The sequence below is a fragment of the Acomys minous genome (genome assembly GCF_964271855.1).
Source record: "Acomys minous genome assembly, chromosome: 5".
Classification (NCBI taxonomy): domain Eukaryota; kingdom Metazoa; phylum Chordata; class Mammalia; order Rodentia; family Muridae; genus Acomys; species Acomys minous.
This window is the reverse complement of record NC_140494.1, coordinates 86,951,590-86,977,235: the sequence shown is the minus strand read 5'-3', so window position 1 is coordinate 86,977,235 and position 25,646 is coordinate 86,951,590. Positions and strand designations below refer to the sequence as shown.

Here is a 25,646-nt window from a genome sequence, read left to right as displayed (position 1 = left end):
ACTTTGCTGAACTTCCCTCTCGGCTCAAGTAACAGTAATGAAAATAATAGAACTTTTCAGTACAGAAAATGCGACTGCAGGACCTGGACTCACAAACACACCTATAAAACCTAGTGTTATTCATGTACAGAAAAGCATCACCTAGGAGACAGGAAAGTGTAGACATAGCTGAATCTAGGTTTATAGTTTTTAATGCCTAATTTTTCATGGATTAGTTTTTTTTAGTTAATATTTAAATTAAGATAAAGACAACTGTTGGTTTAATTATTTTAATTGTTATAGATATAGGTTCTAATATATTTCTTATCGCCCCCCCCCCCCCCGCCGAAACACACACTGCTCCATGGTCACTGGCCCACTGTTACTGGCCCCTTCCTCTGGAAAATTCTAAGCTCCTCTACTTTCATGCCACAGGTATTCCGTTAATCCTACCCTTCCCCCAACAAAATGTTTCTCCCCTATTATAGCCCCGTTTCTTGTTGTACAAATAAACACATACACCTTTATTCATGAGAAAAATCATTTCCCACTTCATTCTTTGCAACTTGAATCCTTTTAATAGAGTTCTTGCCTGTGCCTATATATTGAAGTGTTTATCTGCAGTTTTCCTCTAGCAATTTCAAAGCTTTGGGTCTAACATTTGGATCATGTGAAGGCTGAGGCTTGTATGAAATGTGGGTTCATCAGTCTAGAGCCAACTGACGTTCCTTTTTCTTTCCTTCCCTCCCTCACTTCCCCCTCTCCCCTTTATTCTTCTCTCGTATATTACCTCCCAACCCAAGTTCCCCTTTATCCCCTTACACAATCTCTCCTCACCACTTCCACTGTCCTCTAGATCCACCCGACTTCTACCATCCCTCAGAAAAGAGCAGGCTTCCTAGGGGCATCAACCACCCGCAGCATAACAAGCTACAATAAGACAAGGCACAAGCCAGGACATCAGGTTGGACAAAGCAACCCAATAGGTGAAAAGGCAAAGGGTCAGGGACAGCCCCCACCCCTACCATTAGGACTCCTATAAGAACACCAAGCTTACTCAAGCCGTATCATATATGCATAGGGCCTAGGTCAGACCCTTATAGGTTCCCCGATCTCTGTAAGTTTCCATGAGCCCTCATCAGATTTTTTTCTGTGGCGTTTTTCTCATGGTGTGTCCCTGATACCCCTGGTTTCTCTGATATTTTCTCCCCTTCTCCTGCTGGACTCTCTAATGTTTGGCTGTGGTATTCTGCATCAGCTCCTATCTGTTGCTGGATGGAGCCTCTCTGGTTTCTCTGGTGATTCGCCTATGCTCCTGCACCAGAACACCCTGCAGGCAGGACAAACTGTAGTTCGAAGGCTTTGTTGGTGGGTTGGTGCCAGCAAATTTTATGTTATTGTTTTTTAACAGCTGAGTAATATTCCATTGTATAAATATACTATAGTTTCTTTATTCGGTCCTTAGTTAAGAGGCATCTTGTTTCCAGTTTCTGGCTATTATGAATAAGTCTGCTAGGAACATATCTGAACAAGTGTCCTCGTGATAGTATATTCTTTGGGTATATGCCCAGGAGTGGTATAGCTGGGTCTTGAAGTAGAGTGATTTCCAATTTTCTGAGAAACCACCATATTGACTTGCAAAGTGGCTGTACAAGTTTGCACTCCCACCAGCAGTTACAGAGTGTCCCCCTTGCTCCACATCCTTGCCTGCATGTGCTGTCGCTTGCTTTGATCTTGGCCATTTGATAGGTATGATATGGACTCTGGAGTTTTTTTTTTTTTCAGTGATAGCAAATTAATTTATTTAGTTTAGTTTCCATTCCATATCATCAGGAGAGTTGATTTAAAAATTTCTTTTACCTCCATCAGTCCACTTTGTTTATATGGTAGATTCACAATTTTTGTAAGTTGAACCATCCTTGCATTCCTGGGATAAAGCCTACTTGATCATGGTGGATGATGTATTTGATGTGTTTCTGGATTCAGTTTGCAAACGTTTATTGAGTATTTTTGCATCAATGCTCATGACAGAAATTGGTCTGAAGTTCCCTTTCTTTTTTAATCTTTCTGTGTTTTTGGTATCAGAGTGACTATGGCCTCATAAAATGAATTTAGTAATGTTCCTTCTGTTTCTATTTTATGGAATAATTTAAGGAGTGTTGGTATTAGTTCTTCTTTGAACGTCTGATACAATTCTGCACTAAAACTATCTAGCCCAGAGCTTTGTTTAGTGGGGATACATTTTAAAAAATAATTAATTAGTTATACATCCTAACCACAGTTTTCCTCTCCTTCCTCTCCTTTTAGTCCTTCCCCTGCCTCCTCCCCTGACACCTCTCTACCCCTCCTGTTTCTCTTTTTAAAAAAAGAGAGGCCTGGTTGGGAGACGTTAATGATTGCTTCTATTTCCTTGAAGGTTATAGGTCTATTTAAACTGTTTATCTGATCTTGATCTAACTTTGGTAGGTGGTATCTATCGAGAAAATTGTCCATTTCTTTTCGATTTACCAATTTTGTGGAGTACAGGTTTTTGAAATGTGAACTAAAGTTTCTTTGGATTTCCTTGGTTTCTGATGTTATGTGCCCTTTTTGTTACTGATTTTGGATATTACCTGTGTGTCTTTTATTTAGTTTGGATAATGATTTGTCAATCTTGTTGATTTTATCAAAGAACCAACTCTTTGTTCGTTGATTCTTTATATTGTTCTCTTTGATTCTATTTTTATTGATTTCAGCCCAAAGTTTGATTATTACCTGCAGTTTACTCCTCTTGTGTGTTTCTGCTTCTTTATGTTCTAGAACTTTCAGGTATGCTGTTAAGTTGCTAGTATGAGATCTCTCCAATTTCATTATGAAAGCAGTTAGTGCTATGAACTTTTCTTTTAGCACTGCTTTCATTGTGCCTCATACATTTGGGTATGTTGTACCTTCATTTTCATTGAATTCTAGGAAGTTTTTAATTTATTTCTGCCTTAATCCAGAACATTTTAGTAGAGAGTTCAGTTTCCATGAGTTTATAGGCTTTCTTTTGTTGTTGATATCCAACTTTAATCTGTGGTAGTCTGATAGGAGATAGGCAGTTATTTCAATTTTCTTGTATATGTAGAGACTTGCTTTGTGACTGAGTATGTCATCAGTTTTAGAGAATATTCTATGAGATGCTATGCAGAAGGCATTTGTGTGCATGTGCTTGGGTGAAATGTTCTGTAGATATCTGCTTAAGTCCATTTCATTTATAATGTCTTCTAGTTCCACTAATTCTCTGTGTAGTGTTTGTCTGGGTGACCTGTCTGTTGGTGACAGTAGAGTGTCGATGTCTCCCACTATTAATGTGTGAGGTTTGATATGTGATTTGAACTTTAGTGATGTTTCTTTACAAGTGTGAGTGCCCTTGTGTTTAGGGGAGAGGTGTTTTTTTTTTTTTTTTTTTTGATGAGTATGGACTGTCCTTCCCCATCTCTTTTGATTAATTTGGCTTGAAGCCTATTTTGTTAAATATTAGAATAGCTGCACCAGTTTGCTTTTTGAGTCCATTTGCTTGGAAAACCTTTTTCAACCCTTTACTCTGAAGTAATAGCTATCTTTGATAGTGAGATGTTTTACTTGTATGCAGGAGAAGATTGGATCACATTTTCATGTCCATCCTGTTAGTCTGTGTCTTTTTATTGGAGAAGTAAGTCCATTGATAGATATTAATGACCAATGATCATTGATTTTTTTGTTTTTTTTCAAAACACGGTTTCTCTATGTATCTCTGGCTGTCCTGGAACTCATTCTGTAAACCAGGGTAGCCTCGAACTCAGAGATTTGCCTACCTATGTCTCTACCTCCCAAGTGCTGGGATTAAAGGTGTATGCCACTACTGCCTGGCCACCAGTGATTGTTAATTCCTATTATTTTGTTGCTGCTGGTGGTGTTTGTGTTGGTGGTAGTGGTGTCTGTGTGTGTGTTCCCTCTTTGGGTTTTGTTAGGGTTAGATTTATTTCCTCTTTTCGTGGATGTAATTATCCTCCTTGAATTAGAGGTATTTTGTGGTTGTTGTTTTGATTTGGTTTGGTTTGGTTTTTTGAGTACTTTTCATAGAGATGGACTTGTGGATAGATATTGTTTAAGTTTCACTTTGTCATGAAATATCTTGTTTCTTCCATCTATAGTGATTGAACATTTTACTGAGTATATTAGTCTAGAGTGGCGTCTCTTAGAGTCTACAAGATGTCTGTCTAGACCTTTCTGGCTTCTAGAGTCTCCATTGAGAAGTCAGGTATAATTCTAATAGGACAGCTTTTAGGTGTTTGTTGGCCCTTTCACCTTGTAGTTTTTAGTATTTTTTCTTTGTTCTGTGTGTTTAGTGTTTTATATATTATGTGGTGGGAGGGGGAATTTTCTTTTCTGGTCCAATTTATTTGGTGTTCTGTAAGCTGTATAAACTCTTGTGCCTTTTCAGGCATGTCCTTCTTTAAGTTAGAAACATTTTCTTCTATGACTTTGTCAAATACATAGTTGGTTTTGGGGGCTGGGATTCTTTTCCTTCTTCTGTTCCTATTGTTCTTAGGTTTGGATTTTCATGGTGTCCTAGATTTCCTGGATGTTTTGTGTCAGTAATATTTTAGTCAGTAAAATTTTTCTTTGACTGATGTATCATATTTTTAATGCCTGAGATTCTGTCTTCCATCTCTTCTATTCTGTTGGGATGCATGTGTCTACAGTTCTGTTCACTTAGCTACATTTTCCACCTCCAGGATTTCCTCAATTTGTGTTTTATTTGTTGTCTCTGTTTCTATTACCGTTTTCTGGTCTTAAACAGTTTCCTTCACTTGTTTTTGGTGTTTTGGTGTGTGTGTGTGTGTGTGTGTGTGTGTGTGTGTGTGTGTGTGTGTTTGTGTGTGTGTGTTTTGTTTTCTATTGTTTTTGCTTTTTCTTGGCTTTCTGGGTATTCTTTAAGAGATTTATTGATTTCCTCCATTTTTTATTTTTTGGTTTGTCTTTTACTTGATTTCTTTAAGGGTCTTTTTCATTTCTTCTTTAAGGTCGTCTATCATCTACATAAAGTTGATTTTTAAGGTCTTTAACTTATGCTTCCGTTATGTTGGGATAGCCAGGTCCTGCTGTCACAGAAAGCTGGACTTTGGTGGTGTCACATTGCCCTGGCTGATGTTGATTGTGTTCTTACATTGGTGTTTAAGTATCTGGGTTTGGGATGATTATAGGTCTAGGCTCTGATTCTGGGTTTGCCTTTGTTGGATGGGTGCTTTGTTCTTTGATTTCTGTTTCCTCTTTGGTCTTCTGGTTTTTGTGGCCTGGATTTGTGGTGGTTGTGATGACACCTGATCCAATAGGACCAGTTGGGGGTTAGAATTCTGGGGACTAGTGTGACTTTTGGTATATTGGGGTATCTCCATTCTTCTGACTGGTATGGCCTGCGCCTGAGCTGAAGTCTTCCAGAGTTTGGTGGAGAGGCCAGTCAGTGGATTGGGTGGTAAGGTGGGGTTGGGCAATGAAATGTGTCTTTGAGAACTGAGTTTAGGGAACAGGGCAGTTCAGCTGGCAGGCAGGTCACTCACCTGTTCTTCCGATTGGTGTTGCCTGCACCTGACCAACATGAATCTACCATAATTGGGGGCAGGGGACAGGCCCTGAAGGCAGGCTGTGTGGTAGGGTGGGGTAGAGATGGGTAGGTGGTGGAATGTATCTTTGGGAAACACATCTAGAGTGTGGGGCAATAAATCTGGCAGGCAGCAGGCTTTCATTTTGGATGGCACTTTTTCTTTCTCTCTCCCTAACAGGTTGGGGTGGAGTTGATTTTGGTACATTGTCTTAGTCAGTATTCCATTTCTGTGAAAAGACACCATGACCATAGCAACTCTTATATAAGACAACATTTCACTGGGGCTAACTTAAAGTTCCACAGATTTAGTCCAGTATTATCATGGTGGGAAGTGTGCTGTCATGTAGGCAATCATGGTATTGGAGAGGCAGCTGAGAATTTCATATCTTAATATGCAGGCAAAAGGAAGAGAGAGAGACAGTGAGGGGGGAGAGAGGGAGAGAGAGGGAAAGGGAGAGAGAGAGACAGTGAGGGAGAACAGAGGGAGGGAGAGAGAAATGGAGAGGGAGAGAGAAAGGGAAAGGGAGAGAGAAAGAGAGAGACTGGGCCTAGTTTGAGCTCCTGAAATCTCAAAGCACACCCTAGTGACACACTTTCTCCAACAAACCTATTCCTCCTAATTCTTTTACATTTAAATTTAAAATTTGTTTAAATTTAAAGTCACTGTTGACTAAACGTTCAATTATATGAGCCCATGGTGGCACATACTTATTTAAACCACCATATACATTGACAATCTTGTTCTTCACACTTCTCAGATTATCTTTCTATATTTCTAATCTTTCTCCCTGCCATTGGAGTAGAGCCTCTTATTTCTAAAACCTGACCCCTTAACCGAGTCTTAGGGACAGCTGTCTTCATTGGATATTCTTTATAACCACTTTAATAATGTCATTCTTGCAGTAGACTATGGAAATTGATAAACATATATTTTTCTAAAGACAATGGGATTTGATCTTTAACAAATATCATTGTGACATTCAGTTTGACAGATATTTTATTGCTTCAATGTAAAATTTCATAATTAATCATTTTGAATCATTTGCTATATTTCAGACTCCACTGAGATACACAAGAACGTTATTGCTTCCACTTGTTTTAGTGATTACTTATTTTATCTTTAAAAAGGTATGTAAAGATTTATGATTTTTCCATGAGTTCTAGATAAGATCTGTAATAGATTTATGCTTGTTGTTCAAATTCCTTTCTTCTTTTTGGGATAAATTGGTTTTTTTTAACCTATACAAATAATTGTATTCATGCCTTTATATGGTATTGTACTTTACAGTCACATTATTAGAGATATTCCATTCTTTCGAAGGTGAATTTTACCAATCACTGACTGTATATGAAGAATTACATTGACTTGGGGGTATGACAGACAAGCAAATCATGACAACTTTTGGAAAGTCCTGGGAGTGGGATGTGAAACACTGCACAAGTAGTTGAAGAATAAAAACAATGGCACGTGTCATGAATGAAAAGTAGAACGAATGACAGGTGTAAAAGAGTCAAAGATGTCTTCATCTATTTTGAGTTGTTATGCACAGGAGAAATTTACACAACCACTTAAAAACATAAAACAATAAAACAAACGAAACAAAACAAAACCAGTCTTTCTGCACATATACTATTTTTATAACCGAAGACCATATTGTGTTAATAGAAACAATCTTTAAAATTTCACTAGCATATTTTCATGGTTTAAGAATTTAATGACATAAATTCTCAAGGTTCCTTTTAGCAGTTTTGAGCCATCTTTATTTATATTGCTAGCAGTGGCTTAAGTCAACATATATGCTTATTTTATACTGCTCAGCAAATGGCTATAGCATGATACCTCACCCACAGGTTCAGTTGTGGTCCAGTCGAAGAGTTTTCTATGTTGAAAGTTAAAGTCTTTCCCATTTCTTGTCCCCATGTTTCAGCACACAGCATGAGTCGTCCGTGAGTGAAGAAGGCACTGGCCTCCAGGCCTGCACCTCCCTTCCTTACACCTCACCTGGCTTCTCCCACTGGGCAGTCGGGAAGGAAGAGAGGAGGAGGAATAGGTTAGATGAAACAAGGCCTTATTCTCCTGTGCCGTGATCCACCCAAGCCCATAGCTGACACATTTTACAGTGCCTGTTTATGCTCCATCACAATAAAGCAAGAGCATTCTTTCCAGGCTCAGTGTAAGCCTGGGGGTAAGGCATGAGTAACTGTGAAATGGCGAGCTGTCAGTGTAGCAAAGGATAACCACATCTACTGGGTTTTAAAATTAAATATAGACACCCATAAAAAAAATTTTAGCATTCAAACACTGCACATCCTAAACTGAACTCGTTAAATGTGTACTTAAACACAGGTCTGTACACACACACACACACACACACACACACACACACATGCACCCACACACACGCACACGCAGCCACTAAAGCTCTACTCCTTCTGGCTTCCTTGTCAACTCTTAGTCTATCCTGGCCCTGTATGACTTATTTTTACTTTGTAGATATAAGCTGATGTTTTTTTTAGATTTTCACATATAAAATAACCCCATAGAATAAGGATGGCATGTGCAATATAACTCTACTGAGAAAGCATGAAAATTAAAATATCAGTAAAAATGTTATATTCCTACAAACTGATATTTTATTGATATCCTCAAATTGTCTATTTGAGTATGTGGGTATAATTTCATTTATACTACTTATAAATTTTACATTACTATCATATTTATAGTTTCCTTGAGTTTGAGATATTTCTCTATGAAGCACATATGCCTTGAATTAATATGTGCAATTAAAATGTCTATACTTTCATTTCATTTTAATTAAAGCCCCAATTAGCTATTAAATTACATATTTACATGTTTATCTCGGTTATAAACTATTATTCTATGAAGTTTGCATTTTTAAGTACTCATTGATTATTTTGGTTTGTGTGGTAAAGCCTTCACAGCCCAGATTTACTTACACATATCCTTTCCACTTTTCCTTTTTTCCCTCTTTCTCCATCATCTGGTACATTCTTGTGAGAGCTGATAATCTTCCTAGAGCAGCTACCTTGGATTGAAGAGTAGTCAAGACGGCAGATATACCAATAACTTGCTTAGTAATTATCTAGCGTTTTGAGTAAAACAGGAATGTAGGTGAGTAGGGAAGAGAGGAGAAGAGGGAGAACAAGAGGAGGAGAGTGATTCAGAGGCTAAAGCTGTCTAAAGAGCTTCTGAAGAGCCTCCCCGCTAGATTGTTTGCCCGCCGCACCCCTGTCTAGCAAAAATATGCAGTGCCAGCACAAGGAAGCAGATTTTCACACTATAGAAGCTAAGAACTTTAGAACAGAAATAAATGTTAGATTTACTCTGCTGACTACACCAGGAAGTTACCATCTTGAATTTACAATTTAAAGCTGGACTTGAACTACTACAGAGATTTAAATTTAATAGTAAATAAGTTTATTTTGATGGTACAGACCTGTGATCACAGGATATGGGGCAGAGGCATAAGTACCACCAGTTGCAGTCCAACCTAGGCCAGGGAGACATTTCAATATAAAGAATCAAAAGCGAATGCACAAGCAAAGAGAAGGAAAAGAACCTTCTGTATGGTATCGGAGGCCCAGGGTCTCCATATGACGCAGCATGTCACAGAGAAGTCTCACGGATTGATTTTGTTCACAGATTGTTCGTGATATCATATGTGTCTTATGTACAAACACTTATGTAAGGTAAGTATTTCACAGTTGTTTTTAAATTCATACCATGTTCGCTATTAAATAGTATTAAAATATTATAAATTATCAGCCAGGCGTGGTGGCACACGCCTTTAATCCCAGCACTCGGGAAGCTGAGGCAGGCAGATCTCTGTGACTTCAAGACCATCCTGGACTACAAAGCAAGCCCAGGACATCCGAGGATACACAAAGAAACCCTGTCTCAGAAAAAAAAAATTATAAATTTTCAATGACTTCATTTACTTCAGCATTAGGATCAGTAAAAGAGATAAGAACAAAATTTAGAAATTTTCTGTTGAAAATGTTACTCTTATGAATTTATTTTATGTATATTCAAAGTTACTTTAGAGATATTTATATTTAGAGATATAGCTCAAACTTTAAACTGAGTTGGTTTTTATATATCATAGAGTTTTAAGCTCTGTTGTATTTGAGCCATCCTATTTTTAACTTTCAGAAAAGAGATAAGAGATAATTATATTTATAAATATGTATTATTTTTTTTTACCAAATCTGCTTTTAAAAATATTTGTTATATCACATATTTAGAGTTTCAATAAAATTGCTAGAATCAAGGCACAAACTAATTCATGTCACACATAAACTGCCAAGAGCCTTAGGAAATAATAGTTGAGAAAAACTGCCTTCTGAAGAAATGCCATTTCAGACTACATTTTATATTAGTAGTTGTATAATTTAATTTTATGTAATTTCTTTTATGTTTTGGACAGTTTCTATTTACGGAAAAACTGTGCCAATAGTGCCGAGTGCCTTCTCAAGCCCTGTATTCTCTGCACTTGCACTTTTATTAGCACGTTGTATGATTGCCAGGGAAGCTAGCAGAAGATGTTGAGTGTGTTGTTGAAATCATTTCCCAAACAAGGTGCCAGTGGGTGCTCTCTATTCTGTTTGGGTCGGCTGGAGGCCGGGGAGGTGTGTCTTGACATCCTAAGCAAGTGTCCTCGATCATTTCTTTCATAAGAAGGATGAAAGGATGTGGAAAACTTCGCTGCATGAAATATAACTAACAGAGATGGGAAAACTCTTCTCAGATACTTGCAAAGTTATGAAATGTGGAAAAAGAAAGGCTCTGGGGGACAAATGAGTGAAAAATAATTCAGAATACGGAAGTCTTTCTTACTGATTAAGTAGCTAAAAGTGAATTTTATGTCTTTTCCAAAGTCTGTTTATTGTCTTTCTTCTTACGGATTTGTCTCTTCTTAGACAATAAACTTTTATGTAGTATTCAAGCCATATAGTTTGAGGCAAGGAACGAGTTCATAATTTACATGTGAATTTTGAAATTTCTATATAGTGACAACTATACAAAACTTTCCGGTTTTCTATGTTCATTTGTTGGTAAGAACTATTATGTATACCAAAAAGAAATGTTTCTCAGGCATTTTTCTGTTCTGCACAGAGATCATTGTATTAGTTACTTGTCTCGTTGCTGTGACAAAATACTCTTGACAAAAATACCATGAGGAAGAAAGGGTTTATTTTGTCTTAATTTTTCAGGGACACAGTCCCCTGTGGCCACAGGAGCAGGCAGTGGCTGGAACATCGCTTGTACAATCAGAAAGCAGAGATGATGCTTGTGCACTTCTTGCTTTGTCCCTTTCATTAGTCGAGGGCTCCAGGCCGTGTAACAGCGCTCTCCACTTTAGGAGGGGGTTCTCCTCCTCCTAATCGCCCATAGACATTCCAAAGATTTGTTTGTTTCCATGGTGATTTTAAATACTGTTAAGTTGGCAATCTGAATTAATCATCACAACTCTACTCCTTATCAAGGTGAACCCCCCACCCCCACAAATCAGTTTTAGGACATGACCTTCTATCGCTTGCTCTCGTCGGCTCATGGCCATCCCGTGAAACAAACACAGTCATCGACTTTCATGTGCTAGCTGTCTTTAAGTTTTTCACACAGCATGAATGACTGTTTTCATAACAATGTATTCTAATTAGTTTCTCCTCCCCCAACTCCTTTGCGATCCTCCCCATTGCACCTCATCCAATCCCACACCCTTTCTTAGAAATCCACACCTCTCCTTAGAAAGCAAACGGCTAGCTAAAGGATAATAATAAAATAAGACAAAAACAAACAAACCAGAAAAGGACAAAACAAACAGGAAAAAAATAAAAGCCAAAGGAACAGCACAAGAAACACATATAGATGAAGAGACACAAGAATCCCATAAAAACACAAACTTGGAAGCATAATAATATACAAATAAGTGTAATTTAAAGAAAAGTGTCCTGACAAAACATTATGAGACAAAGAACCTCCAGGGATGCCATCGATCTTGTGTTGTTCATCTGCTTCTGGCCATGGGGGCTTGTTGTCCTCAGGAGTGGTGTCCATACCAGTGAGGCGCCATTGGAGAGGACTGAATTTTCATTTGCGAGTGGAAATCAAGTGGAGATAGCTTCTGGGTTAGAGATGGGGGTCTGTGTCCAATTCTTTCCGCTCCAGGGCCCCAACTGTGCAGGCCCTGGGCATGATCACAGTCTCCGAGAGTTCATGTGGGCGTCAGTCATGCTACGTTTAGAAAACCCTGAATCTTGGTGTTTTTCATCTCCTCTGGCTCTTACTTTTTAAAATTTATTTATTTATTTATTTATTTCTTCTGTATCCTGGTGATAGCCCCATCCCTCCTCACCTCCCTGTCCCACCCTCCCTCACTCTCCCCATCTCCTTCCCCTATTCCTTAGAAAAGCGGAGCCCCACTTCCAATCCACCATAGCTCTTCAAGTCGTTTCAGGACTGAGCATGTTCTCTCCCCTCTGACCTGACAAGGTAGTCCCACCAGGCAGAAGTGATCAAAATGCAGGCCTCTGGGTCCTGGTTAGCTGGCTCTGTTGGTCTTCTTGTGGAGCTCCTGTCTCCTCCAGGTCCTTTTTTGCTTCCCATGACTTTTTCACAAGACTCCTTCCTACTCACTGCCCAATGTTTGGCTGAGAGTCTCAGAATCTGTTTCAAAGCACTGCTGGGTGGAACCCCTTGGAGGACAACTCTGCTGGGTTCGTATCTGCAAGCATAGCAGAATAGCATTAATAGTGTCTTAGAGTCTTTCTGCCTCTTCTGTTGGTGGATTTCTGAGCCCTGAGTGGAGGAGTTTGGTGAAGACATCCCATTTAGTACTGAGAGTTCCAAAGTCTCTCACTCTTTGCACATTGTTCACTTGTGAGTTGTTTGTTCATCTCTACTGCTGCTTTGATGGTAGCTGAGGAAGGCACTGATCTATGAGTATTTCAGGGTGTCATTAGGGAATCATTTTTTATCTACTATATTTAGTACTTGGTTTTACACTAGGTCCCTGGGCTATGTAATCTCAGGTTCTTAGCCCCCCATTCAGTGTTAGAAATGGGTTCTGTCTCGTCGAGTAGGCCTTAGATTCAATCAGATACTAGTAGGTTATTCCTACCAGCTTTGTGCCACTATTGTACCAGCACAACCTTTCAGGCAGGTCAGCATCGTCGATGATAGTGTGTGTGGCTGGGCTGGTACTTACATTTTTCCCTTGGTAGCGTGAAGAGTACCTTCCAGTACCATGAACACTAGTCAGTAGGGGGTGAAGGTTCTACGTAGACACCAGCTTGACTTCTCCACATTCAGTGAGTTGTGTAGGTGTTGTCTTCAGCAATAAGGCCTTGCTATCAGTTTGTGGAGAACATATGATAGAGTTGTTTGGGATTCTCAATGGACCTTGGCCAACAACCCAATTGGCTGTAACCCATTCCTGGTACTGGAAGTTTCATTTGGTGATGAAAAATATCTAGCCAGGTCTAGATGGCTTTGTCTTCCTTATTTTGTGATTCCATGGGCATTTGCTTCATATATGTATGTATTTCAGAACGTTTCTGCTACGTTCCCTCCGTTGCCTTCCTTCCCCTCTCCTCTCTGCCTAGTCCTCTCGTTCTAGTCCCTCCTTCTCCTGTCCAGCCATTGCTACCTATTGTATTTCCCCTTCCGAGGGAGACATCCTGGTCCATCTGTTCCTCTACACCTAACCTCTGTGGTTCTGTGGATTGCAGCCAGCTTGCTGAAGGCTTAGCAGTTAACATACACATGTATACCATATGTATCTTTTGGGGTCTGACTTACCTCACGAGGGATGATTTTTTTTCTAGTTCTATCCACTTACCTTCAAATTTAATGATTGCATTTTTTAACAGTGGAGAAATATTTTATTGCTCTTCATTCATTATTCTTATGCATTCATACATTCCTTCATTGACCCATATGTAGGCTGTTTCCAATTTCAGGCTATTATAAATAGAGTAGCAATAAACACAGCTGAACAAGTGCCTCTATAGTAGACTCCTTAGGGCAGATGCCTAAGAATAGTATTTTTGGATCTTGAGATGGATCAATTCCCATTTTCTGAGGAGCCATGACACTGATTTCCACCAGCAATGGATGAGTTTTCCCTTTCTTTATATCCTCCCAGCACAAGCTGTCATTGGTTTATTGATCTTGGGGATTCTGACTTGAGTAAGATGAAATTTTATAGTTTGATTTGCATTCCCCTGGTGATTAATGATGATGGAATTATTCTTTAAGTGAATCTCAGCCTTTCTGTTTTATCTTTTGAGATTCATCTGCTTAGATCTGTACCTCATTTGTACTTGGCTTATTTGTTTTCACAATGTCCAGTTTTGTTTTCATTCGTTATGTATTTTGGAGATTAGCCCTCTATCAGATGTATAGTTTGAAAAAAATCTCTTCCCATCCTATATCCTGCTTCTTTGTCTAAATTATGGTGCCCTTTACCATGCAGAAACTTTCAGTTTCGTGATCACGGCACCTGTGCTATTGGTGTTTTGTTCAGAAAGTCTTCTTCTGTGCCAGTGAGTTCAAGACTATTCCCCATTTTCTCTTCTGTCAGGTTCAGTGTTTTATGTTGAGGTCTTCGATCCTTTTGGAGTTGTTTCGTTTTGTGCAGGGTGATAGATACAGATTTATTTTCATTCTTCTATAGGCAGGCACATAATTTGACCAACACTATTTGTTAAAGATGCTTTCTTTTTTCAAGCGTGTATTTCTGGTTTATTTATTTTTAAAAATTAGGTGCCTATTAGTGTGTAGATTTATTTCTAGGTATTTAATTTAAGTTTATTGACCAACATGTCTGCTTTTTATGCTGATACCATACTATGTATAAATTACTATAGCTTTGTAGTACAACTTGCAATAGGAAATGGCGATACCTTCAGCAGTTCTTTTATTGTTCAGAATTGTTTTAGCTATCCTGGGCTTTTTGTGTTCTCATACAAAGTTTACATTATTCTTTCAAGTTCTATGAAGAATATTGTTGGAACTTTAATGAGAATTTCCGTGACTCTATAGATTGCTTTTCATATGATGGCCATTTTTAATATACTGATTCTACTGATCCATGAGCATGGGGGGTATTTCCACCTTCTGATATCTTCAGTTTCTTTCTTCAATATCTTAAAGTTCTTATCATACAAACCTCGCACTTCCTTGACTAGAGTTACTCCAAGATATTTTTAGGGCATTGTGAAGGATGCTATTTAGCTTAGTTCTTTCTCAGTCTGTTTGTCATTTGTATATAGGAAGACTACTGATTTTTGTGTGTTAATTTTGCCTCCTTCTATCTTGTTTAGTAGATGTATGATTTTCCTGGTAGAATTTTTAGTTCATCTATGTATACTGTCATATCATCTGCAAATGAAGATATTTTGACTTCTTCCTTTCATATTTTTATCCTCTTGTTCTCCTTCAGTTGTCTTATTGATCTGGCTAAGACTTCAGTATTATGTAGAATAAATGTGAAGAGAGTGGACAGCCTTGTCTTACTCCTGATTTTAATGAAAATGCTTTAAGTTTGCCCCCATTGAGGTTGATGTTAGATGTGGGTTTGCTATAAATCACATTTGTTATGTTGAAAAAATGTACCTTGCATGACTGATCTCTCTGAGACTTTTATCATGAAGAGGTGTTTCCCAAAGGCCTTTTCTACATCTAATGAGAGAATCATGTGGTTTGTGTCTTTCATTCTGTTTATATGGTGGATTACATTTATCAGTTTATATGCACTGAAACATCTTGGCATATCTGGGATGAAGCCTACTGTGATCGTGGTAGATGGACTCTTTGATGTATTCTTAGGTTCAGTTCCCAAGTATTTTATTGAGTTTTTTTTACATCCATATTCATAATAAAAACTGATCTGTAATTCTTTTTCTTTGTTCAGTCTTTATGAAATTTAGCTATCAGGGTAAATGTGACTTCATAAAATGGACTGGGAAATATTACTTCTGTTTTGATTTTGTGGAGTGAATTGAGGAATATTGCATTCATTTCTCTTTGAAAGTGTAGTATCTAAAGCCATCTGGCCTGAAGTTGTTTGTTTGCTTGCTTGTTTGTAGACTTTTATTAGGAGTCTGTTTAATTTGCTTATCTGATCTTAATTTAACTTTGATCGTTGGTATATATATCAAGAAAATTATTCATTTCTTTTAGATTTTACAATGTGGTACAGGATAGGTTTTTTAAATATGTCCTTATGATTCTCTAATTTTGTTAACTTGGATCATCTTTCCCTTTCTTTTAGTTAATTAGGCTAAGGGTTTGTTAATCTTATTGGTCCTTCTCAAAGAACCAACTACTATTTGTTTCATTGTTTCTTTGTTTTTTGTTTTGTTTTGCTTTGCTTTGTTTTGTTTTTTGTTTTTGTTTCTATCTGGTGCCACCGAGGTACAGAGTCAAGGGCAAGGGGCTGCGGATTTAACTCACACACACATATACACACAATAACACAGCAGGTCCTTCATGCTAAGAGAGCAGCAGCAGCCTCAACAGTTTTTACTCAGTGTTCAAAGAGCCTTTTTATAGGCAGCAAAACAGGAATGCCACTGGCAGGTGAAATCCCTCAAGAAGTAATTGCACACAGGAGGAAAAGTCCCAAGGAGGGGTGGGATGCGTTCTCAGAGCAGTAAACATGACCAGCTGACCAACATAAACACAGACACGGAAGCTGCTAGAAACAGGACATGAAACAGCAAGACAAGCAGGCAGCCCAGTCGGGCCTGGTTCCTACATGCAGCCTTAGGTTTCATTGTGTTTTGAAGTCCATTTCTTTTGATTATTACTTCTTTTTATTCGAGAGCTTTCAGGTGTGCTATTATGTAAGTAATATGAGCTCTCACTAAATATTTTATGTAGGCACTTACTGCTATGAACTTATGTTTTAGAACCGTCCTCAACGTGTCCCATAAGTTTAGGTATCTTGTGTTTTTATTTTCATTCAATACTAGAGTGTTTTTAATTTCTTAATTTTTGTCTTGGCCCATTTTTTCACTCACTAGTGGTTAAGTTTCCATGATTTTGTTAGCTTTCTTTTGTTTCTGCTGTTGTCCATGTTAATCTGGGAGGTCTTGTGGGGAGTTATTTCAGCTTTTTTTTTTTTAATGTCTGTTGAGACTTGCTTTGTGTCCAAGTATGAAGTGAGTTTTGAAGAAAGTTCTATGTGGTGCAGAGAAGAAAGGTATATTATTTTTTATTTGGATGAAGTGTTTTTATAAATATCTGCTAAGTACATTTGGTTTATGACATCAGTTACCTTTAGTGTTTTCTATTTAGTATTCATTTGGATGACATGTCTATTGGTAAGAATGGGGTACTGAGATCATCCACTATCACTGTGTGGGATTTTATATGTGATTTAAGATGTAGTTGTACTTATTTTATGAAGTTCGGTTCCCTTGTGTTTTTGCATAAATGTTTAGAGTCGGTGGATTTTTCCTTTGATGAGCATGTAGTGTCCTTCCTTAACTTTTCTGATTAGTTTTCATTTAAAATCTGTTTTATCAGATATTAAAATGACTACACCAGCTTGCTTCTTCAATTCATTTGCTTTGAATATCTTTTTCCTTCCCTTTTTCCCTGAAGTGATGAATATCCTTTGATGTTAAGGTGTGTGGTATGTTTCTTGCATGAAGCAGAAGGACAGATAACTGTTTTCAGATTCAATCTGTTAGTCTATCTTTTTACTGGGGAATTGAGACTATTGATGTTGAGAGTCATCAATTAGCTGTTCTCATTCATTTCTTTTATTGCTGTTGTGTGAGATTGCCCCCCCCAATACACACTTTGATTTATGGTACTGAGATTATTTATTTCTTGTGTTTCCTTGGGTGTGGTTTATCTCTTCATGTAGAACTTTCTCTTCTAGCTCATTCTGTAGAGCTGGGTTTGAGGATAGATACTGCTTAGGTTTTGTTTTATCATGAAATGTTTTCTTTCTCTATCATGATTTATAGTTTTGCTAGGTATATTAGTCTGGTCTAGCATCTGTGGTCTCTTGGAGTTTGTAAAACATCTGTCAAGGACCTTCTTGACCTTCAGAGTCTACACTGAAAAGTCATGTGTTATTCTAATAGGTCTGCCTTTATATTTTAATTGGCCTTTTTCCCTTAAAGCTTTTAATATTCTTTCTTCTATACATTTAATGCTTTGATTATTATGTGGTTTGGGAAATTTATTTTCTGGTCCAGTCTCTTTGCTCTTTTGTATTTTTGTACCTTGATAGATACCTCATTCCTTAGGTTATGGAAATTTTCTTCTAAAATTTTGCAGGGAAATACTTTCAGTGCCTCTCACCTGGCTTCCTTCTCCTTCAACTCTTCCTGTTATTCTTAAATTTGGTCTTTTAACAGTGGCCCAGATTTTGTGGAAGTTTTTGTGCCTAGATTGTTTTAGATTTAACATTTTCCTTAAGCAATGTATCCATTTATTCTATCTTAGATGCTTTCTTTTATTTCTTGTTTTTTGTTTGTTTTTTATTTGTTTGTTTGTTTGTTTTGGTATTGGGTTTTCGGTTTTGGTGTGGCATACCTCTGAGGTTTTTGTTTTGTTGCCTTGTTTTTGTTTCTCATGTTCAGATTCACTTCACTTTATATATTCTTTGGTGATTTCATGTCTACTTGTTTCTTTGGTGATTTTTGTCTTTAACTGTTTTATTCATTTTATTTCTTTCTCTCTCTCTCTCTCTCTCTCTCTCTCTCTCTCTCTCTCTCTCTCTCTCTCTCTCTCTGTGTGTGTGTGTGTGTGTGTGTGTGTGTGTGTGTTTCATATCTTCTTTAATGTCCTTGAGCATAGTTATAATAGCTATTGTGAATTCTTTGTCTTGTGCTTTGGCTATATTGTATTTCTCAGGCCTACTTTAATAGGGCTGTTTAGTCTGGTTACTCTATATTGTCCTGGACATTATTGAATGTATTTCTGTACTTGTGGCTAGGTACCTGGCCTTGGGGGGATTGTAATTCTAGGTGTTGATATCTGGCCTTGTCTTTGTTGGGTGAGTATTCTATTCCTTGGTTTCTGTTGCGCTCTCTGTATCTTAGAAGAGTGTGGTTGCTGGGGGTTAGCAAGTAGGGAGTGCTTCTGAGTCCCCTCAAAATTTGACCACTGGAGTCCTGCTTAGAATTAGTTTCTAGGTATTGGGAGCTGACACAATGTAATGTGAATGGGTTAGAAAGGAGATTGGCTACATCTTCCAAGAGAATCTGCAGAGGCTTGCTTAGTTGATTCAGTGGGCTGTGGTTTTTTTTTGTTGTTGTTGTTTTGTTTTTGTTGTTGTTGTTGTTGTTGTTGTTTTTGTGTGTGTCCTCCATCACCTGTGACTCCTTCAATCTTTTGGTGGGCTTCCTAGAGCCCCAAGGGGAGGGACCTGATAGAGACTTCCAATGTAGACTCTCTCTCCTCACAGTGTCTGTCTGTGGGTCTTTGTATATGCTCCCATCTGCTGCCAGAGGAAGTCTCTTTGATGATGACTGGACAAGGCACCAATATATGAGTATAACAGAATATTATTAGAAATCATTTCATTCATTCATTTTAGACCAGTCTTGTTTAATTGTACCCTAGGTCTCTGGGCCATCCATATCCAGTCTCTGGTTCTGGCCATCCAAGCAGTGTAGGGCATGGGGTTCCCTCTTTTGGAATGGAACTTAAGCTAAACCAGATAAGTTCTGCACCACCATTATCCCAGCCCATTTTTCAGCAGGACAGTTTGTAAATCAAGGGTTTTATGGCTAGGTTGATATCCACATTTTTTCTATAGCTTTCAGAGTAAGTACTTTCCCACAACAACGACTTGAATGTAGGGGTGAAGGATCCATTCAGGCACCAGCTTCAACCTTTCCATGTTCAATGAGCTGTGGATGTTGTCCTCAACAATGGGGCCCCTTTGTCAGTTTGTCAGGAGTAGCCCTCTGTCCTAGCATCAGCATGGGTTGCTTAAGGATCTCCAGGAGACCTCCTTCGCCAAAAACTCAACTGAGTACAACCTGGTCTGGCCACTGGGAACGTTTTCTAGCTACAAGAGATGGGCAGTTCAGACTCTGTGTCTCCCATTACTGCAAGTCCTCACTAAGATCACCCTCTTAGATTCCAGGAAGTTTCCATTGCACTAGGATTCTACACACACACACACACACACACACACACACACACACACACACACACACCATGACCCCAATTCCAGCCACATCTCCCCACACTCTTTCCCTCCATGCCATATCTTTTCCCACCCAATCATTCCTGTCCCCACCATCCCCAGTCCACCAGCAAAATCTATTTTCCCTTCTCTAGGAGATCCATGAATCCCCTACAGAGCTCTCTTCTTTACCTAACCTCTCTGAATCTCCAGACTGTAGCTTGGTTATTATTGACTTACCAGCTAATGTGCACTTATAAGTGAATATGGACCATTTTTGTCTTTCTGGGTCTGGGTTAGCTCAAGAGGTAACCTTATTTTTTCTAGTTGCATCTATTGCCTGCAAATTTCATGATGTCATTTTTTTTAACAGCTGAGTAATGCTCCATTGTGTAAATGTACCACATTTTCTTTATCCATTTTCAGTTGAGGAACATCTAGCTTGCTTCCAGTTTCTGTGTATTATGAATAAAACCAATATGAATGTAGTTGAACAAGCGTCCTTGTAGTAGAATGGAGCTTTCTTTAGGTATATGCCCAGGAGTTACATAGCTGAGTCTTGAGGTAGATCAATTTCCAATTTTCTGAGAAACCATCATATTGATTTCTGTAGTGGCTGTAGAAGCTTGCACTCCCACCAGCAGTGGAGTAGTATTTCCCTTTCTTCACATCCTAGCCAGCATGTGATGTCACTTGCGTTTTTTGAGCTTAGCCATTCTGATTTGTGTAAGATGGGACCCAGAGTTGTTTTGATTTGCATTTCCCTGATGGCTAAGGATGTTGAACACTTCTTAAGTGTTTCTCAACCATTGGAGATTCCTTTTTGAGAACTATCTGTTTAAATCTGTACCCCATTTTAAAATTGGATTATTTGGGTTTTTTGATATCTAGTTTTTTGAGCTGTTTATATATTTTGGATATTAGTCCTCTATCAGATGTGGAGTTGGTGAAAATATTTTCACAAGCATGAAAGATCTTTCCATCTTCTGGTGTCATCTTCAGTTTCTTTCTTCAAAGACTTGAAGTTTTTATCTTGCTTATCTTCCACTTGCCTGGTCAGAGTGACCCCAAGATATTTTATATTATTTGAGGCTATTGTGAATGATGTTTTCCTAATTTCTTTCTCAGCCCATTTGCATATAGGAGGGCTACTGCTTTTTTTTTTAAATCCACTTTGCTGAAATTGTTTGTTTTTCTTGGCTTTTATTAGGGTATTTATCATTTTGTCCAATTCTTTGTTTTTTCCTAGATGTCTTTCCTCCCTTTTTTCATTGTTTTTCGAGACAGAGTTTCTCTGTGTTGTCTTGACTATCCTGGACTCACTTTGTAGACCAGGCTGGCTGCCTCTGCCTCCCAAGTGCTGGGATTAAAGGCGTGCCACCACCACCACCACCCAGCTTATTAATTTCTTCTTTAAGGACCTCTAGCTTCTTCATACACATAGTTTTAAGGTCTTTTTCACATGTTTTAGCAATGTTGGAATATTGAAGGCTTGTTGTGGTAGATTAGCTGGGCTCTGGTAAAGACATGTTGTTCTGGCTGCTATGGATTGTGTTTACACTGGCATCTAGGCATCTGTTTTTGGGGTGATTATGTTGTACAATAATTTCAATGTACTGTTGGATTTGCATTTTGTCTAGATTTTTTGCATCCATTAATGTAGTCAATGGTGATGGGCCCTGTGATTTTCTTGTGTTTTTGGTTGTGTTATCAAAATAGCATTCTCCTGAAATACCCTTGCAAATGCTCTTTCATATTATTGAAGAATTTAAGAATATTATTTTTAAAGGTTTAGTAATTCTCTTGTGATCATTTTAATTGGTGCAGCAATAATCATAGTAACATTTTTCATTATAAACGTATTTTCGCCTTCTATTTTCTTAGTCTAGTTAAAGGTTGATTTTTGTCTTTAAAAAATAACTTAGTTTCCTCATTTTAATTTCTAGTAGGTGTTTTATTTATATGTTTTAGTATTTATCATTTATTTTCTTTTGCTAATTTTATATTATACATTGTTTGCAAATGGTCACATCCTGATATAGAGAGGAGGAACATGGAGAGGAGTAGCCAACCTCAGTCTTTCATAAAAATCAACTCTTGAGAACCAGCAAGAGTCCCTCCCACGAGAACTAGTGTCTGAGCGCATGCCTCCAATGACCTCTCTCTGTTGATCACTTTTCTTCCTGCTGTGACAAAGAAAACAAAAACAAACAAACAAACTACAAAAGCAGTGTAAGTAAGGCAGGCTTCCTTTTGGCTCATGGTTTGTTTTGGGGAGACTCAGTGTGTGGAGCAGTGAAAGCTTGGCAGCAGAACAGGAAGTGGCTGTTACACCGCGTCTGCGATCGGGAGAGAACAGACAGGAAGTGGGACCATCCCTAGAAAACCCTCAAAGACTCACTACTAGTCACTCACTTCTTCTAGCAAGACTCCAAAGTCTAAACCTCCTACACTCTTGCAGAATACCAGCAGCAGCAGCAGCAAGATGGCGAATATTTAAACACGTGAGCCGACTCATGCAACACTACTCGGCCCCTGCCCACCTCCCACAGCTCACTGACATCACATTGTTCAAAATGGATCCAGTTTCAAGTGTCTTTATTGTTTTTAATGGCCCAAACCATTTTTCAAAAATGCAAGTGTGCAATGTCTTCTGTGACCTGGGCAATTTCTTTACAAGTTACATTTGTTCAATAAAAACTGGCACAGAATATAAAGTCCCATTCCAAAACTGACAAGTGGGGTCATAACAAAGACAGACTTAGTCAAAGCAAGACTAAAACACATAGCAACAGAAATATCAAATTCTGCAGCTCTGTGTCTGGCAAGTGGTGATCATTATGGAATCATTTGGACACCAAAGCTCATGGGCGGCTACATCTCTAAAGCTCTGCTTCTTGTAGCACACATATGCTTCCTCTTGGCCCAGCTCCAATTCGTGCCTGCAAAGTTCCTCAGCAGATTTCATATTGCGCTTGGATCTCTGATGTTCCATGGTGTCCACTGCAACTCAGGCTGACCTATGCATCTTAACACCTTGATCTCCCAGGGCCTTCTTGAGGAGAGTCCAATCCCGCCACTCACTCCTTGGGCTCAGCTACTTGCAGGGACCTGGGTGCAGCTTTCATATTCCTTTACTCTTGCCTCACCCAGGCCTGGAAAACCAATGCCAGGTGGATGGACTTAAGAATTCCTACTACAGCTCAAGGTCTAACCTTCCCTCTGCGCCATCCCTGTGGCGGGGTCACTGTGCTGGATCGGAGCACACACTTCCTGAGTTGCTTGTGCTCAATCATGCCCCTTTGGGTGCATTCTCAGCTTAGTCTCCTAGCAAATGTGTTTTTAAATTGTCTACTACATTTACTATATATTATTTATTTATTTATTGTGTATGTGTGTTACACGGCAGATGTATGTGTGCACACGCATGTGTGTGTGCGTGCACACACGTGTGTGTGCCATGACATGCTCATTGAGGTCACAGGACAATTTAAATGAGTTAGTTCTTCACTTCTACAATGTGGGTCCTGGAAAGCAACCTCATCTCATCCGGCTTTGCGACAGGAACCTTTACCCACTGAGTCATCTCATTTCCTCCTCTTAAAAAAAAAAATAAAAAATTGTACGCTGAATTTAGCCTCAAAGTCTCAGGATATGGACAAAAAGCAATCAGATTCTATGCCAGAATATGCACAGAGCAGCCTCCTTTCCAGTTCTGAGCCAAATCTTTGCTCCTCTCTGAAACTCAGTGAGCCAGGCAGGCCTGTGTTGGTATTTCCTTCAGTTTTCTTCTTTTCCAAATCCCTATCAGTGTGTCTGGTTAAGGTCTGCCATTGGAGCTTTTGGGATGAAAACTCTCATACTTCTTAGGCTCAGAAAACGGTTGCTGTCTTATTTTTGTCTGAGAGCTTGCCTTTCTTGAAGGCCTAGTGCTGCTTTAATCACATGGTTCCCCCCTCCGCCCGCCCCACCCTCCACCCTCTGTTTTCTTGGCCAATTCTGTGTCCGATTTTCCCCACATCCCAGACTTCATCTGTGTAAGTTCTAGTTTTCAGCCTGAGTTCATGATTTTTAAGTTAAACATGTCAATCCCAGAATCTTAAAAAGCTCCTTTTCGTTGCAGTTCACTTAATTATGTAAAAGGGATCCCCACTCCAGGGTCCCTGAGGAAAATGTTAACAGATGCCTTTAACACTGGCTCACACTTACTGAATTATTGTTTTCAGGGTGGTGGCTGGTTTTGCTCATTTATCTCTGTAATTCCTTTTTGTGTTATTTGTATTTTGTTTGTTCATATAATAAATTGGCTACTAGGTTTATGCATACCAGTTGGGTGATCTCTGGTGAACATAAATAACAATTTCATTCCTGCCAGGTCCTTTGCTCCTGCAGGGACACAGGGATGCCTTCATTCCCTGACTGCATAGGTGGGATACATGCAGGGGAATCAGAGAAATCTTATGCCTCCACTACTTTCCAATAGACCTTCTATAGTCACTTTTTAAAATCTGCTTTAAAAATTTTCCTGTAATCACAATTAACTTCTTTCTCCTAGAGTTCTCCTCCCTTTTAAGGCCATTTATAAAGCAGTCTTTTCTGTAGAGAAATAGGATAGACATTTTGATTCGTGTAATAGATTACTGTAAACTCCATAAACATAAAAATTATTTATATACTAGTATAGTATCTGTGCAGTATATAAATTACTGTAGGTAGTCTATAAATTGGAACTGCTTTTCAATAAGTAAATTGTTTATATGCCTTAGAGATATTTGCCAAGTTATGTATAAAATAATCATATAGTTTATAATTGTAAAGATTAAGTCAAAAGTCCAATAATAATCATTGAAATCAGTTTATTTATAGTACATAGCTTAAATATTTTAATAGAAGTATGTCATTCCAGAGGCACAGTCTCCAGGAGTCAGTAAAACATATTCTAACTTAATTGTAAAAATCAGAATTTTCATATACAACATGTACAATGATGGTGAATTATGCCTTTGAAACTCTGTAATTTTACCAGCTTCTATAGTGTTTTAAGTTTTGTATGGTACAGTTTAGAAAGAATCAAGAATTTGAAATCCCAAGTACAGAATAAATTATTTTACTCTTATGTAATGATGTTCTGATGGACATTCAATAAATAGATCATTTTTATTTTCTTCCAGAAAACAGCTCCTTGAAAATGGTGAGGTAAAAGCTCTCATTCTTGGTAGACTTATGTATTAAATCTACTTGAAGGATAACTCTTGAAGGTGTAGCCTTCCTGCAGTTTGAGTTTGGGGCAATGGTAATCATCTATGCTGGGCCTTCTTCCTTCAGTCTGAGCTCACAATTGAATAGCAATAAGAATTTGAAAGTCAATTTAGAAAATGCAGAAAAATCACCAAGAGTAACCTATTTACTTTTTTGGTGCATTTGTATAGCATCCCCCTATGGTATAGATACATTTTTTTTTGATACATGGGTTTTTATTTTATTTATCCATTTAGTTTACAGAATATTTTTCATGCATACAAATGTGTATATATTAAAATCCTTTCCATTCCATTAAATAAACTTCTAATAATATGTTTTGATGACCGTGTGTCTGTTGTTCATTCTTTTACATTGGTCATCAGATTTGCTTCCTGTTTGTGCTGTTAAAATCTCCTCCAGGATGTTTTAACTATTCCTTCAGTAAAATCCTAGAAGAAAAGTGTAAGTCAAAGTAATTGGCTGTTCTAGGATCTTGGTAGTTCAGAATTCCAGATATTGATCATTTTAATACTTCAGTGGTTTTTTTTTCATTTTATTCTAAAGTACAAGCTGTCTATTTGCCCTTTGATAAATCAAAACTCCATCTATCTGTACTTTAGTTTAACATCAGTGAATTA

At 38.2% G+C, this 25,646-nt stretch overlaps 1 protein-coding gene across 1 annotated transcript in view; it reads left to right on the top strand.

Annotated features, from left to right (window-relative positions):
* The window catches only part of DPY19L2 (dpy-19 like 2), a 90,163-nt gene that overhangs the window by 51,357 nt on the left and 13,160 nt on the right, over positions 1–25,646 (top strand). The window contains exons 15-17 of the mRNA XM_084781547.1: positions 6,641–6,712; positions 9,249–9,295; positions 24,939–24,963. Of these exons, the coding sequence (XP_084637673.1) occupies positions 6,641–6,712; positions 9,249–9,295; positions 24,939–24,963 (144 nt within the window). The remainder of the gene's footprint in view (positions 1–6,640; positions 6,713–9,248; positions 9,296–24,938; positions 24,964–25,646) is intronic.